This window comes from Aquarana catesbeiana, linkage group LG02 (assembly GCF_042186555.1).
Source record: "Aquarana catesbeiana isolate 2022-GZ linkage group LG02, ASM4218655v1, whole genome shotgun sequence".
NCBI lineage: Eukaryota > Metazoa > Chordata > Amphibia > Anura > Ranidae > Aquarana > Aquarana catesbeiana.
This window is the reverse complement of record NC_133325.1, coordinates 396,302,452-396,318,186: the sequence shown is the minus strand read 5'-3', so window position 1 is coordinate 396,318,186 and position 15,735 is coordinate 396,302,452. Positions and strand designations below refer to the sequence as shown.

The following is a 15,735-nucleotide window of genomic DNA, read 5'->3' as shown; positions in this document are numbered from 1 at the left end:
TTAAAATAACCAAACATCTGTGCAGCACCACTTATTGCAGCCCTGGGGACAAAGGCCCAAACACTAGAAAATGGCTGTTCATACAATAGTATTAGCTTTTTAACTTGGAGTTGTTCTTCAAAACCAAAGAGTGAAGAAAATGTCATTTTTAGTCCGGATATTTTTATGTGAATGAATAAAATTATAACAGCATGGGAGAGGGAAACATCTTCAAACTTCACTGGTGCTTGAAAGATTAAAGAGCCAGGGTTTGCTTAAGGGGCTTGGCTTGTAACCTCATATTTATAAAAACCTGCTAAGTGTCCCCTTCAATGAGACAAGCAGACGGTTCATTGTTTCATCAGTCTGCTGATGGAGGTACCTAGTGTTAGAAAAGCACACTGAGTATTTTTCAATGACCCAGAGGGCAAAGGTCACTTATTATAAATGGATAATGAGACCTAATGTAATGTTCTGGCTGTGGACAAAGAGAGAGTTTATACACAGCCCCTTGTGGCTTGGTCATTGAGGCTTTTATTTCCCTTGCACACTTAATGGAGCCAAACAATTGACAGAAATGCTATACAAAAGAATGAAACTGAGAGAAACTGCCATGTTCTTACTGTGATAGACAGATACAAATAGTGACCCTGAAATGGCGCCACATTTCCTTTTACCGCTAACATGGCAGACAGCTGCAGCATTCACCTTAAAATCCCATTTAGTCATTTGCTAGCAATTAACCCTATTGGGGGAAGTGATATTATATCGAACCATAACTTTCTGCTAATGTCATCCAAAAACTGCACAGCAGGTAAATACACAGACAGCACTCTATGTATGTGTAATACCTGTGAAAAGTTCAAAAAAGTGTCTTTAAGTTTTGCTTACATGTGACTGGTAGTGGTAGTGTTAACTAAAATAGAAAAGGTCACGTGGCTCATTTAATTAGACATACAGGGGTGGATTTACTAAAACTGGAACACTCAGAATCTGGTGCAGCTGTGCATGGTAGCCAATCAGCTTCTAACTTCAGCTTGTTCAAATAAACTTTGATGAAAAAAAACCTGGAAGCTGATTGTTTCTATGCAAAGTTGCACCAGATTTTGCACTTTCCAGTTTTAGTAAATAACCCCCACAATGACTATGTGAGTTCAGTAACCCATTACAACCAATCACAATTGAGCTTTCAGCAGCTTCGAGTTAGCGAACTAATGATACAGTAGATACCGAGCATTCAGCAGGGAATCAATAGGATAGTGCAAAGGACTTTTTCTTCCCCACCCTTTTCTCTTGTAGGGGTTTTCACTAGAGCTAGCAGGCTCCTTCTACCCCTAGGAACAGACAATGGGGGTTATTTACAAAAGGCAAATCCACTTTGCACTACAAGTACAAAGTGCACTTGAAATTGCACTTGGAAGTGCAGTCACTGTAGATCCGAGGGGGACATGCAAGGATAATAAAAAACAGCATTTTAGCTTGCACATGATTGGACGATAAAATCAGCAGAGCTTCCCCTCATTTCAGATCTTCCCCTCAGATTTACAGTGACTGCACTTCCAAGTGCACTTTCAGTGCATTTTCAAGCCTTTCGTAAATAACCCCCAATGTTTGTGTTAATTTGGTGGGCTCTATACGCGTGTGCCACTACCTTACAAATATTGACACTCTTTCCGCTCAGTCAGCCATATGAGGAGGACTGGACCACAGCTTCCACCCTCCTCTCCATATTAAAAGCCAATGTCACATGCAGAACTGCATTATATTTCATTTTTCCACCAAAGATAGCAAAAGAAAACACCTGGAAGGCAGGTACTAAACCTGAGAGTTACCACCTCATCCCTTTAAACCCGAACACTTTTGAATTACACAGATTCTGAGGCTAATTAAATGCAGATAAGGCACCAAGTGAGTTTAATTACCACCTTAATCAGCCACAGAACCTGTGTAATTAATATGTGTTCGGGTTTAAAGGGATGAGGTGGCAACCATACTAAACCTCAAAGTGTGATAAGCATGTTCGCAGATCTTTTGCTTGTCACTATCATTTGCCTAGTACAATTTAATTTTAAAGTAACAATTACATTTCAAGAGGAACTCCAATCCCAGTAAAATGTTCTATATTGTTTAGCTTTGGTTTCTGAACCATAGTTTGTGTCAAACATAAAGTTGAGATGAATTAAAACACCCAGATTAATTTATTGATAGGTCTCACTCTACAATGGGGGAGAGGAGAGAAAATGGTATTTCCTGGCTGCAGCAGACTGAAGGCATCATCTCAGCCAAGCCAAAGTTTTAATTACAGAAGGTACAAATGTCTTTATTTTTAACTACACTACTGTATTGACATGTCAGGAAAATATGTAGGCACCCCTGGGGTGTGAAAATGGTTAATATAATAATGCATTTTTATTCTGCTTTTATAGTAAAGAACTAGTAGAGGACGACCATTTGTTGGTATTAAAAATACATGAGGTCAGGTCAAATTTGAGGAAGATTGACATCAGAAAGGCAGCAGGACCAGACGGGGTGTCAGGCCATATACTGAGGGGATGTGCAGACCAGTTAGCAAGTGTTTTTACTGATATTTTTAATTTGTCATTGAAGCAGGCTGCAGTACCTTCTTGTTTTAAATCTACTACTATTGTCCCAATACCTAAAAAATCAGCGGTATCATTCTTAAATGATTATCGCCCAGTTGCCCTAACTCCTATCATCAATAAATGTTTTGAGAGGCTTGTATTATCACATCTTAAGGCAAGCATTCCTGTTGATCTGGATAAGTATCAGTTTGCCTATCGTGCAAATAGATGCACAGATGATGCAATGCTATTGCATTGCATGCTGCCTTGACACATCTTGAGCACTCAAACACATATGTTAGGATGTTATTCATTGATTTTAGCTCTGCATTTAACACAGTAGTCCCTGACAAATTAGTGAAAAAGTTAAAAGCTTTGGGCCTATGTCCATTGCTGTGCTCATGGATTATGGATTTTCTAACATACAGGCAACAAATGGTGAGAATAGGAGATTAGGTGTCTAACACTATTATTTTAAATACAGGGGTACCGCAGGGATGTGAGTTCAGACGGGCCCTGTTTACATTGTTCATGCACGACTGTACTCCCATACATGCGTCTAACACTATAGTGAAGTTTGCTGATGCCACCACTTTAGTGGGACTCATACAAGATAACGATGAGACAGTTTATAGGCAGGAAATTCAACATTTGGTTGAGTGGTGTAGAGAAAATTATTTAATACTCAATACGGCAAAAACTTAAGAAATAATAAAGAAAGATCAATCATTGCCCGGTTTATATAGGTGGTGAGGAGGTGGAAAGGGTGGACACTATTAAATTTTTGGGAGTTCAAATTACAAGGGAGTTGTCATGGTCTCAAAATACTTTTTTTTTAGTGAAAAAAGTGCAGCAGAGACTGTTTTTCCTTTGGAGACTAAAGCAGGCTGGATTGCCCTTAAGGCTTCTGGTCAATTTCTATCATTGTACCATTGAGAGCATTGTTCTCCACTGCGCTGTAGTGTGGTATGCCAGCTGCAGGGTGGAGGATAGGAAGTGCCTGTTTCGCGTGGTGAAAACAGCACAGCGGATCATAGGAACAGAGCTACCAAATTTGGACACAGCATATGCCAGCCGATTAAAAAAGCGGGCAAAAGCTATTAGTATTGATCCAACCCACCCAGGTTACAGTGTGTTTGTCCCATTGCCATCAGGGAAAAGATATAGAACACTTAAAACACACACTTATCGCTTAAAGCATAGTTTTTTTCCTTAGGGCCATATTGTCCATAATCCCATCAGGTACAGTGTTTTAGGAATTTTATGTGGAATTCTAATATTCCTTTATTTAGTTATTTTTAAATAACATTTTATATTTTTATATATTTAAATAGATATGTGGGCATGTGCTAGGAGTATGTATGTGTGGTTTTGTTGAGAAGTGTTTTATTGCTGCTGTAAAGAGTACCCGGAAAAATTTTGTTGTATGTATACAATGACAATAAAGTATATCCTTCTTCTAGGATTTATATGTACCAGATATTACACATAAACAACATCAAAGTGACCAGATGTGAATGGTGTCAAAAACTCAAGGCGTGTAAAGAAAAACACCTTTCCATTTACAGCTAAGATAAATCACAGGACAATTATTCTTTTGTGTAAACATGGAAGGCCAATGTACAACCAAAGCAATTGTCAAATAGGAATCAGAAATATATTCTTTGAAATGTGCTGAAATAATTCCGTTGCCGATTTACAGCTTCCAATGTAGTTCCAAGTTTTAGAAAAGCACGTTGCCAGATTAGGAAATCATTTGACAGCAGCTGCAAATGGAGAAATATAGGACCATTCACATATTCCTGGATGGCAGAAATACCACTTGGCCTGTAATATTCCAGCAGCAAAAAGATATAAGAAGATGTTGAGCCTCATGTGTTACTAGAGGTTTTAGTTTGCATGAAACTCTTAAGGACAGGTAAAGCCACCAGCTTTAACCTGGCGCCGATATTACCTTCCTGAGTCACACTTTCCTGTTGAGATTTGGATCTTTCAGATACTGACACATGACTTTTAATGAAGATTAAAATGAAAGCAACCACTTATGCTTATGCTTCAAAAAGTATATTTAAAAAATGTTTTAAACAAATGTTATTCATGCACTGCAATGCCATTTTTAATGTGGTTTTCTAAATTGTAGCTGCTCCTGTGTTTTATTGTCGTATTAACTGCAGCATTACTGTATTGCTATTTTCCTGCTCCATAGAATGCTAAGGGTTAAGAACTCTTATATGTTTTTTTTATATGAGTCCCCAATGCAGAGATTTGCCCTCTCTATTCATCTTGGTGACCACTGTCACTGGGACAGAAAGTGATGAAAAATCCAAAAGCTTTATGTGCATAGGCGTTTATACACATGCATATGAAAGTATAAACAAGCGCATATGCAAAAACTGCAACACTGGCAACTAAAAGAGGACAAAGAATTTTAAGTGGTTTTAAATGCAGAAAGTTTTTTACCTTACTGTATTCTATACAGCAAGAGAAAAAAAAAACCTCCACAAGCAGCTCCCTCTGCAGCCCCCCTAAATACATACCTGAGCCCAATCTCAACCCAGGTATGTGCACATAAAACCTCCGCTCTCTCCCTCTTCACTGGTTCCCACTGCTGTCAATCACAGCCTGTAAAGAGTAAGCAGAGGCCCTGCTCTGTTTATTTTTAATGGACAAACAGAGCAGGCACGGGAGCGAGCATGCACAAGAAACTTGGTGGTGCGAACGGCCAGGAGTGCCGGCGTGGGACCCAAGAAGAGGAGGATCGGCTGCTCTGTGCAAAACAATTGCACACAGCAGGTAAGTATAACATGTTTGTTATTTTAATTAAAAAAAAAAAAAGAAAAGCTTTACAATCACTTTTAGGCGACATTCACACAACCATAAAAATGTTACTGATCATATCGGCAAGGTTCTTCAGGAACAGAAGTGCCTGCATAAATGATCAGAAAAATGCTTTTCTTTAGATACATTTTTTTATTGCATAACATTCAAATCCTCCTGCTTTCTTTTTCAATACCAGAATTCACTTTTAACATCTATGTATATGTATATCTGTTTAGCTGTGATTACTTGAGTAAGTACGTAAATTACAGACAGAAATTTTTGGTTACAGATCTAAACACAACAAATCAACACACCTGTGTGCATGACTCCTTTGAAAACAATGAACCTGCATTCAGATCCATAATTAAAAAATGCTTTTAAATGTGTTTTGTTTTTTTAACGGGCGTGTGAATGTAGCCATACACATGTATATGCATACATTACACGCCTATATGCGTGAATATGCAAGGTCTTTAAAGAACAAAACTTGTTTTTTAATCAGGAACTTTCTGCCAGCAAAATCCTGCACATAAGCAACAGTAAATAAATACGTCTGTGCAGCCTTAGAGGCCTTAAGCCGGGTACACACGGGCTGCATGTCAAGAGACAACAGGCAGTTAAAAAAAAAAAACAGTAGACATTCGGCCTGTGTTTATATCGGTCTGTCTAAAAAAAAACAAAAAAAACCCAGCAGCCAACCAACTCCCAAACAGCGCTCTCAGCCAATGGCTGTCCCTGTCAGAAGACAACAGCTCAGCGTGGGAGATCACTGAACTAACCTTGCATGGTTAGTACATCGGCTCCGACCGGAGCTGACAGTTTCTTTTTGTTCAACCCGCGGAGTTGAACAAAAAAAATAGTGTGTGCCAGGCTTTAGACTTATGTGAGGAAAAAAATCCCATCTCAGGCACCATCCTGCTTCTTTTGAATCCAAATCACATACTAGACAGAACACAAAATACAAATTGTTCCTAGAGTCATTTTCCTCCACTCATCTACTTCCCTCCTTATCAGCCCAGGTTCACACTGACAGCGGGAATGAAATTGTGTGAGTTCAGCTAAACTCGCACGATTTAATTCCTGCAAGTCAGTCCTGACTTCGGGGGTGATTTCAGAGACATCTGTGCGGGTTACTGCACAGATGTCAATGGAAATCACACCCCAAAGTTGCCAAAAGTAGTACAGAAACTACTTGTGGGAATCGGTGTGGTGCCACAAATGCGGTGTCGCACTGATTCGGACTGTGCCATTGCCGGCAATTGCCACCAAATCGCTCCAATGTGAACCAGGAATCAAAGAAATATCTCCCAGCTACTCAGCAGGCATTTTCAATATTTAGCCTATCTATCAGTGTTTCCTGCAGTGTAATGCATAGGAAAATTATACTACAAACGCTACGCTGCTCCTTGTATTTTATCAGTAAAAATTTAAAACGCAGGTGCAGCATGGCATACAGTAATCACTGCAATTTCCTGCATTGGGCCTATTAAATTAGCCCCTGAAATAATCTGTTACAATGCTTCTGTATTTTTACCTTACATGCAGCAATTACAATTAAAGCGGTTTAGTAAATTAGTGTTTACCAAGATATTTAGAACATCTTCCTCTCCATATTGAGCCTGTAGATGATGATACTTCTTGAGACAAAGATAAATCAAACCCCTTCCAGTGTTTCCTGCTAAAAGCAAAAATGCCCCACCCCTGCACAAAAACTCAACCTTGCCAAGTATCACCTAGCGTGAGTCCAAGCACAATATATAAACTAAGAAGTACATTTAAAAGAAGAGAAGTAAGAGATTTAGCAAAAAAAAAAAAAACATTTATACTCACCTGTGTGGATGCAGCATCAATCCGATGCAATGCTGCATTTGTCCCCAGCTGGCTCCGCAGTGAGTGGTCTTTGATCTCTCAGTTCTTAGCTTTTTGTGAGCAGAGAGCCAGGGACTGCCAGTCTCCAACTCTCTGCTCTGCCCCTCCAGTGCTCACTCAGCGAATAGCCAGGTGCCCGAGGCAGGTGTCCGTCCAGGCATCTGGGTAGATCCTTTCAGAGCCTGGACCGACTCTGTGATGTCGACTGACAGCTTCAGCCCACTGTTGGCTGAAAACAGATCACAAGAGTGGTGAATTAACTGCACTCCTGTGATCCATAAATGTACAGCCAAAATAGCTTTGGCTATACTTCTCCTTTAATGTTAAATACAACTAAAGCCCCTGTATGACAGTCTAAACAAGTAACAAATCCAGTTACTATGAGATGCAAAAGTCTAATAAAGTAAACAAAATAAAAAAAATGTTTTCCCTGACTAAGCCAAATCCTCCTTTGTTTGTGTCTCACACGCTCCTCATCCCAAACACTGTAGCGCACAGTGGGAGGGTTTCAACAACAGAGGCTGTGATGTCAATCCAGAAAGCAGTGGGCAAGACTAGGCATGGCCAGGTGTTGATTGACAAGCTACAGGCTGTAGCTGACAATGCTGATAGCCCCAACTCTTGCATCATTTTCCGACTGCAGTACAAGCATGCAGACATAGAAACATGACATCAGAAAAAAAGACCAAGTAGTCCATCAAGTCTGCCCATTTTTTTTTTTTCTCATTAACTTTTTTGTCTGAGTATAGATCTATGTTTGTCCCAAGCATGTTTGAAGCTATTTACTGACTGGCTCACGGCCTCTGCTGAGTTTTAAACTTTCCTCCAGTTAGTTTGAGGTCATGCCCCAGTATTCTTGATTTTGGCTTCATGTTGAAAAAACTGCCCTCCTGAACCTTATTCACCCCCTTGATGTATTTAAAGGTTTCAATCATGTCTCCCCTTTCCCTTCTTTCCTCCAGACTGTACATATTAAGTTCCTGAAGTCACTCTCAATATGTTTTACCCCCAGACCATTTTTGTTACATGTCTCTGGACCCATTCTATCTTATCAATATCTTTTTTGTAAGTGAGGTCTCAAGAACTGGACACAGTCTACATGATAGTGGCAACTCTGCTGTGAATTCAGAAGCAGTACAACTTTGTTGCAACACCATCACAGGAAGTGGACCTCAGTAGTAAGATCAAAAGGTATTTGTAGGACTTTGCAGAGAAAACAGCACCAAGGCACTTATAATTAAGCAGCACATTATTTTTAATTGGGAGGCCATAGTTCTATTTCAAATCAAACAGTATACTCACATCCAGCCAGAAGGTACTGATAATACTGCACTACATCAGATGCCAGCAACAAGGGATGATTTGCATTGAAAGGTGGTTGTAACTCATTCCATTGTGGAGTCCTATGAAAGTGCAACAAATAGACTTATGTTAACCAAACTAAAGGAAGGAATTTAAGATGGAACAAAAAAAGTTTTACAGTAAGACCAGTTAGCCAGACCTCACTAATTAGTCAGCTGTGCCCAGGCCTTTATTTACAGTATGTGAGCTGACTAAAGTCCGCTTTCACATGGGGTGTCATCCATTCAGTCACGTTTTTGCTAAGAAAAAATGGATTTCAGTTTTTCATGAGTTTACATCCATTTTTTGTCAGTTGTTCATGATGGATGACAGTAGATGAAGATGGTGTCACTTCCTCTGTTGATCACTACCTGGGTCACAGGTTAACTGAGGTAAACGGACGATGTCCAGTTACACCAATTTTCCTATAGGAATGAATTGCTGTCCTTTTCAACCATCAACAGACAGAATGCCCATGTGAAAGGGGCCTTAAAGCTCAAGAGCTCACTATCTTTCTGCTATGTGAGAACCTGCTGGGTGAAAGGCTGACTTGCTGAAAAAAAATGAAGGTCAAACCTGCTTGGACTGTTTCTGGGTGTCCCTGTGGCAGCAGTAACCATGCACAAAACAGGGACATTATATATATACATATGAGGTAAAAAAATATTTGATCCCCTGCTGATTTTGTACATTTGCCCACTGACAAAGAAACCATCAGTCTATAACTTTAATGGTAGATTTTTTTTTTTTTTTAACAGTGAGAGACAGAATAACAACAAAAATATCCACAACAACGCATTTCAAAAAAGTTATAAATTGATTTGCATTTTAATGAATTAAATAAGTATTTGATCCCCTATCAATCAGCAAGATTTCTGGCTCCCAGGTGTCTTCTATACAGGTAATAAGCTGAGATTAGGAGCACTCTCTTAAAGGGAGTGCTCCTAATCTCAGCTTGTTACCTGTATAAAAGACACCTGTCCACAGAAACAATCAATCAGATTCCAATCTCTCCACCATGGCCAAGAACAAAGAGCTGTACAAGGCTGGAATGGGCTACAAGACCATCACCAAGCAGCTTGGTGAGAGGGTGACAACAGTTGGTGCGATTATTCGCAAATGGAAGAAACACAAAATAACTGTCAATCTCCCTCAGTCTGGGGCTCCATGCAAGTTTTCACCTTGTGGAGTTTCAATGATCATGAGAACAGTGAGGAATCAGCCCAGAACTACATGGGAGAATCTTGCCAATGATCTCAAGGCAGCTGGGACCATAGTCCCCAAGAAAACAATTGGTAACACACTACGCCACGAAGGACTGAAATCCTGCACCACCCCTGCTCAAAAAAGCACATGTACAGGTGCATCTGAAGTTTGCTAAGGAACATCTGAATGATTCAGAGGAGAACTGGGTGAAAGTGTTGTGTTCAGATGAGACCAAAATGAAGCTCTTTGGCATCAACTCAACTCGCCGTGTTTGGAGGAGGAGGAATGCTACCTATGATCCCATGAACACCACCCCAACCATCAAGCATGGAGGTGGAAACATTATGCTTTGGGGGTGTTTTTCTGCTAAGGGGACAGGACAACTTCACAGAATCAAAGGAATGATGAATGGGGCCATGTATCGTCAAATCTTGGGTGAGAACCTCCTTTCCTCAGCCAGGGCATTGAAAATGGGTCGTAGATGGATATTCCAGCATGACAATGACCCAAAACACACGGCCAAGGCAACAAAGGAGTGGCTCAAGAAGAAGCACATTAAGGTTCTAGAGTGGCCTAGCCAGTCTCCAGACCCTAATCCCATAGAACATATGTGGAGGGAGTTGAAGGTTCAAGTTACCAATTGTCAGTCTCAAAACCTTAAAGTATTTGTTAACCCCCCAAAAAATTGATATCCTGATCCCTTAAAGCAGATTAAACAGCACAGTGCTTGTGTTGTGTAATCTGCCCCCCTCTAAACTGTAAAAAAGCCTCCCTGAATCTGCCACTTCCTGTATGCCCTCTCTATAGAGACCAAGAAAATCAGGCCTGCTGAGCCATGACCACCATGGTCAATTTGCATCCCTCCGTCATCCGCAGCCCTGCTCTGCTCTCATCTCTCTCCCTCCTTCCTGCCTGTCAGTTCCATGCCTGTGTCTTTCTCCGCCCGCCCCCTGCCACTATTATTATACAATGAAAATTCTTACTGCTCTATGCCAGCTCCTCGATTATAGCCTGCCATAGTACACTGTACATGCCTTTTTGTAAATACTGATTCAGCGTTGTATTCAGGCTGGTCACGTGACTCCCGGACGGTTTCCAGGGCTACTGCAGGCTGAGCAACCATGTGATCTCCCGGGCTGACGTCAAAGGGAGATCATGGCCCCTCCTGCAGTATCCATCCATCGGAGGTATACAGCGTCCACGAGTAATGTGACCGGCCTGAAGATGACCCTAAAATGGTATTTACAACGCTAATTTTTTTAAAAGACAAGTACAGTGTGCTATGCCAGGCTCTAATAGAGGGTCTGGCATAGACTTGGTTATATAGGTTTACAAACACTTTAGTGACTTGGAGAGGATCTGCAAAGAGCAGTGGGACAAAATTCCTGCAGATATGTGTGCAAACATGGTGGCCAACTACAAGAAACGTCTGACCTCTGTGATTGCCAACACGGTTTTTGCCATCAAGTCCTAAGTCATGTTTTGCAAAGGGGTCAAATACTTATTTCACTCATTAAAATGCTAATTAATTTATAACTTTTTTGAAATGCGTTTTTCTGGATTTTTTGTTGTTATTTTGTCTCTCACTGTTATCATAAACCTACCAAAATTATAGACTGATCATTTCTTTGTCATTGGCCAAACGTACAAATACTTTTTTTCCTCACTGTATATAGATATATATACATATATATATATATATATATATATATATATATATATATATAGGCACTTCAGGGCAAGTCACTGAACCCATGCATGTAATATTCAGAACTTAACATAACTCTACAGAATTTAAAGTGAATTTTCAAAAACAGCAAAAGTCACCTTTTATTCAGGTCCCATCAATGACTGTGTTGATGGGAGAATCCCTTCTGCTGAGCTAATGTGTTCTCCTGGTGTGTGGGGGGGGATGATGAGCCATCCGTGCCACGAGAACACAGTGATTACTGCTAGCTGTTCACTTCCTGGATTTTCACAGACACACAGAGGCACACCTCCAGCTCTGCAGCCCTGCAGCAGCTATGGCCGCTGACAATTGCATGCTGAAAAATCTGACATGCTGGTTGTACCCAAGTCAACTGATGGATTGACTTGGGTACAATCAGCCTGCCCATAGATGGAATGAATCTCAGCTGGTCCCTGCTGAAGTGGCCAAGAATTGATCCATCTATGGCTGGCTTTATCTAGAGCTTAGCTGTAGCTATTTGGTGTTAAAGCGGCATGTCAGCTTCAACATCTGGGGGTTGCCTATACACTGGCTAATTACTGGCAGGAAATTCTAAAAAAGTTCTTTCTTCTTAAATAACTGGCCTTTCTGTGACCATCTATGCTTGTACGTGAACTTGTGATTCAAAGAAATGATAAGATACAAACGTTTAAAATGAGAAGTATTGCCAAATCTCTTTTGACCATACTTCTTCTATGGATCACAGGATTGCCCTTAGATCTGCACTCCTGTGACCCGGATTCAGATGACAGCGGGCTAAAGCCAGTCCAAGCTCTGCAGAGAATTCAGGATTCACCCAGATGCCTCAGTGTTTCAGTGCATCGCTGAGAGCCTGAGCTGTCGACTCCTTCCCCCTCTTTGGTCCAGCACTCTTGTAACAGCTTTAGGGGCAGAGTACAGAGCTTGTTGCTGACAGTCACCATACTGTGCTCAAAGTGGAGGGGAGAACTGAGCGATCAGTGGTCTTTGATTTCTCAGTTCTCGGTGTAGAGGTGGCAGAGGACAGCTGCAGCATCAAATTTATGCTGCAGCCAGCTGAGTATGTAGGTTTGTTATTTTCTTTTCCCACACTTCTCTTTTAAGCATTATTAAGATTAGCTGTCTACTACTTATAACTTAGTATAGATCATTAGAAGATACTGGGAAACCTTGTCCTATGGACAAGTTAGGCAGATGTCAATGGATCTACCAGTAAGGTTGTTGAATTATAGAAAAAGAAAATAGTGAAGCTCCACAATACTCCAAAGCTTACCTCTGCATGGCAGTATGATCTATCATATAGCCACTCTGCTGTCTTTTTCAAAATTTTCTTAATCATTTTACACTTTTGGATTCCCAATTTAGTTTTAATAATATTATGTTTGTGCCACATAAAAGGCAGAAAACTTCCCCCTGCTGCTAGAACTTAGCTCAGTATCAATTTACATATTTTTTGTATTATCTTCTCACTGGTTGAACTCCATACTGTGTATCGAGAAGTAGACAAAGAAATCACTGTAGCTTTAATTGTGAAAAAATATGGTAGATTGATGGATGATGGATATGCTGTACAACATTCCTCAACTCAGACCAAATTCCTTTCTGGTCCTTCTCTCTGAAAAATGACAGCTCTGTCCAATATGAGGTCATTTTAATTAAGGAAAGTTCCTTGTAAATTGTTCTGTATCGTTCTTATTGATTACACCAATACAGGAATAACCACGACTGCAGGACAATGCATCCTGAAAATCAATGTCAAAATACTTTAAATTGTCCTAAAAAAGGCCCTGGAATAATATTTCTAAATTGATTTCTGTTTGGTGCAGCTAGGTCTGGCCACGTATTAAGGGCCATCTCAATCTAGACTAACTTTTATTAGAAAACCAATGGAACATTGCTGCTTTGATAGACAATCACGTTATTGCAGATATAAATTAGGGGCTAATGATAATAACCGTAAGTGATGGTTCTGCTAACAGAAATATGACTTATGAAATTCTCTTGGAAAAAAAGTTAGTTGCACTGTATAATTCTATGGTATGATGAGGAACATTCAATAGATATACAATAAATATAAATATATATATATATATATATATACACACAGTATATATATATAATTTTTTTTTTTTTTTTTTTACAGCAATCACCATTTTGGTCATTCATTTAAAAAATCAAACAAGCAAACAACTGACTTAATAAGTCCTGGAGGACTTTGAAAACCTCGTTGAATTGTCACAATTACTCTTACCATTACATTTTCCTGTTCACCTTACTGGACAGGTTTTGATTATAAAAAAAAAATAGGTATCTTCCCTCCTTGCCTTCAGTATTTTTATTTGATAAATAGGAAAGCCACTGCATGCCTCCCATTATGTAAGCACTGTGGTTTAAAAAGAAATGCGTGTAGGCCCGCTCTTCAACTTGGTGCATGCACCCTGGAGCCCATAGGCTGTGATTGATTCCCTTCACAGCCTATGGGAGAGGTGGAAGTCAGTTACAGACAATCGGGCTACATAAAGTGTTTTTATACTCTTTTTTTCTAAAACAAAAAATAACTCCCACAGTTTATGGGAGAGGTGGAAGTTAATTACAGACGTTGGGGCTACAGAACTGTTTCTATACTCTTTTTTTTCTAAAAAACAAAAAACAAAAACATTAAAACAGAAACATTTCATAAATCCCCTTAGTAAAATTCTGTCTGTAATTTCCATACCACACTGACAAGCTAGAGCTTCAAGCTGCTTATACTATTTCTTACCTGTGACAGTATGCTTACAAAATGAGCCTGGCATAACCATAACCATGACCTTGTGTGAACAGAGCTGCACAGTCAGTTTCAAATATTTAGTACATATTTTAATATAATAAAACACATAAGTATTTCATACCTAACTAGGGTCCAACTTGCACGTGGTGAAGTCCACATTTCCAAAAGTGTGTCATCATTTATCTTCGGTGCAGTGCTTAGAGGTCGAGGTTCAAGCACATGCTCTACTAAAGTCCCATAACAGCTAATGATATAAAGGGATTCCACCACATACTGCTTAGATTGGTCTATAAAAATGTGAAAAATAAAAATCAACTTTAACACGGTAGTTGAGAATACGTACACGTCTGTTAGGATAAATTCCACGTCTTCTCGCTAGCACCATTAAAAAAAATGTACCATAATATTTTGCATATGGTGAATTGACAGAGCCCTTCGTTCTGACAACTAGATCAATTATTAATATGGTATTTGTGACAATAAGAATTCTTTGATTTACCATCCGCCTGTTTTATTGTGATTACTTATCTTACTCATACTGCCTACCATTTCTCCTTTTTGTTTCCCCAACCCTAATTTATTATTAAGTTACCCAGATAGCAAGGATAACTTGCCACACATTTGTGGTAGTGTTGAATTGTAGGTCTGTAAACGTGCTGCACATCTTCCCTAGCAAGTTGTATACTTGCAGAGCACTTGAAGCACAAGTTCTAGTTCACACTTTTCAAATTTGTAGCAAATTTGCGTGGTAAGCCTCTCTTAGCAAGAGCAAAGTTGCAGTGGTGAGTCTACAGAAAGAGCTCTGCAAGTCTACAGCATGAAAATTCAGCAACAGTGACCCCGGTGGTGGGTTGACTATTGCACAACAGAACTGAACCAGAACTTGCAGCAGACTTGCAGAATGTTTTCAAAGGAAGTTGATCTGGAGTGCAAAAAACTTGTGAAGCCTGGCAAGTCTAGCAATAGTTTAGCAAGTCATTTTCAAACTTGCAGAACAATTGCTTGCTATCTGGGTTATGTTCCAGTAAGGTTAGGGGGTGCACATCTCAATTACTACCACATTTAAATGGTGTGCACTTGAAATAGGAGGACTATAAGTATAAACATGAGGTTATAATACGCTGTATTTTCCCAAATGATTTATATCATGTTATCCCTTCTGAGAATTGTATAAAGTTATCTTATGGTTATTGTGAAAATTTAAGATTATGAAACTGTGAATCTGTATTTCCTCCCGGAATGTCCACATGTATACATGGTGAATGAAAAATAAAAAGATATACGGTTGTACTCATAAGTTTACATACCCTGGCAGAATTTATGCTTTCTTGGCCATTTTTCAGAGAATATTAAATTATAATGACAACAGAAACTACCCAAATGACCCTGATCAAAAGTTTACATACCCTAGTTTTTAATACTGTTTATTGCCCCCTTTAACATCATTGATAGCTTGACGT

The 15,735-nt window shown here is 39.6% G+C and overlaps 1 protein-coding gene across 4 annotated transcripts in view; it reads right to left on the bottom strand.

Moving 5' to 3' along the window:
• Nucleotides 1-15,735, bottom strand: part of BCAS3 (BCAS3 microtubule associated cell migration factor) — a 1,663,284-nt gene that overhangs the window by 774,396 nt on the left and 873,153 nt on the right. For all 4 annotated transcript variants that reach the window (XM_073615250.1, XM_073615251.1, XM_073615252.1 and 1 more), the window contains 2 exons: nucleotides 14,397-14,562; nucleotides 8,553-8,653 (listed from right to left, as the gene is read on the bottom strand). In XM_073615250.1, coding sequence (XP_073471351.1) covers nucleotides 8,553-8,653; nucleotides 14,397-14,562 — 267 coding nt within the window. The remainder of the gene's footprint in view (nucleotides 1-8,552; nucleotides 8,654-14,396; nucleotides 14,563-15,735) is intronic.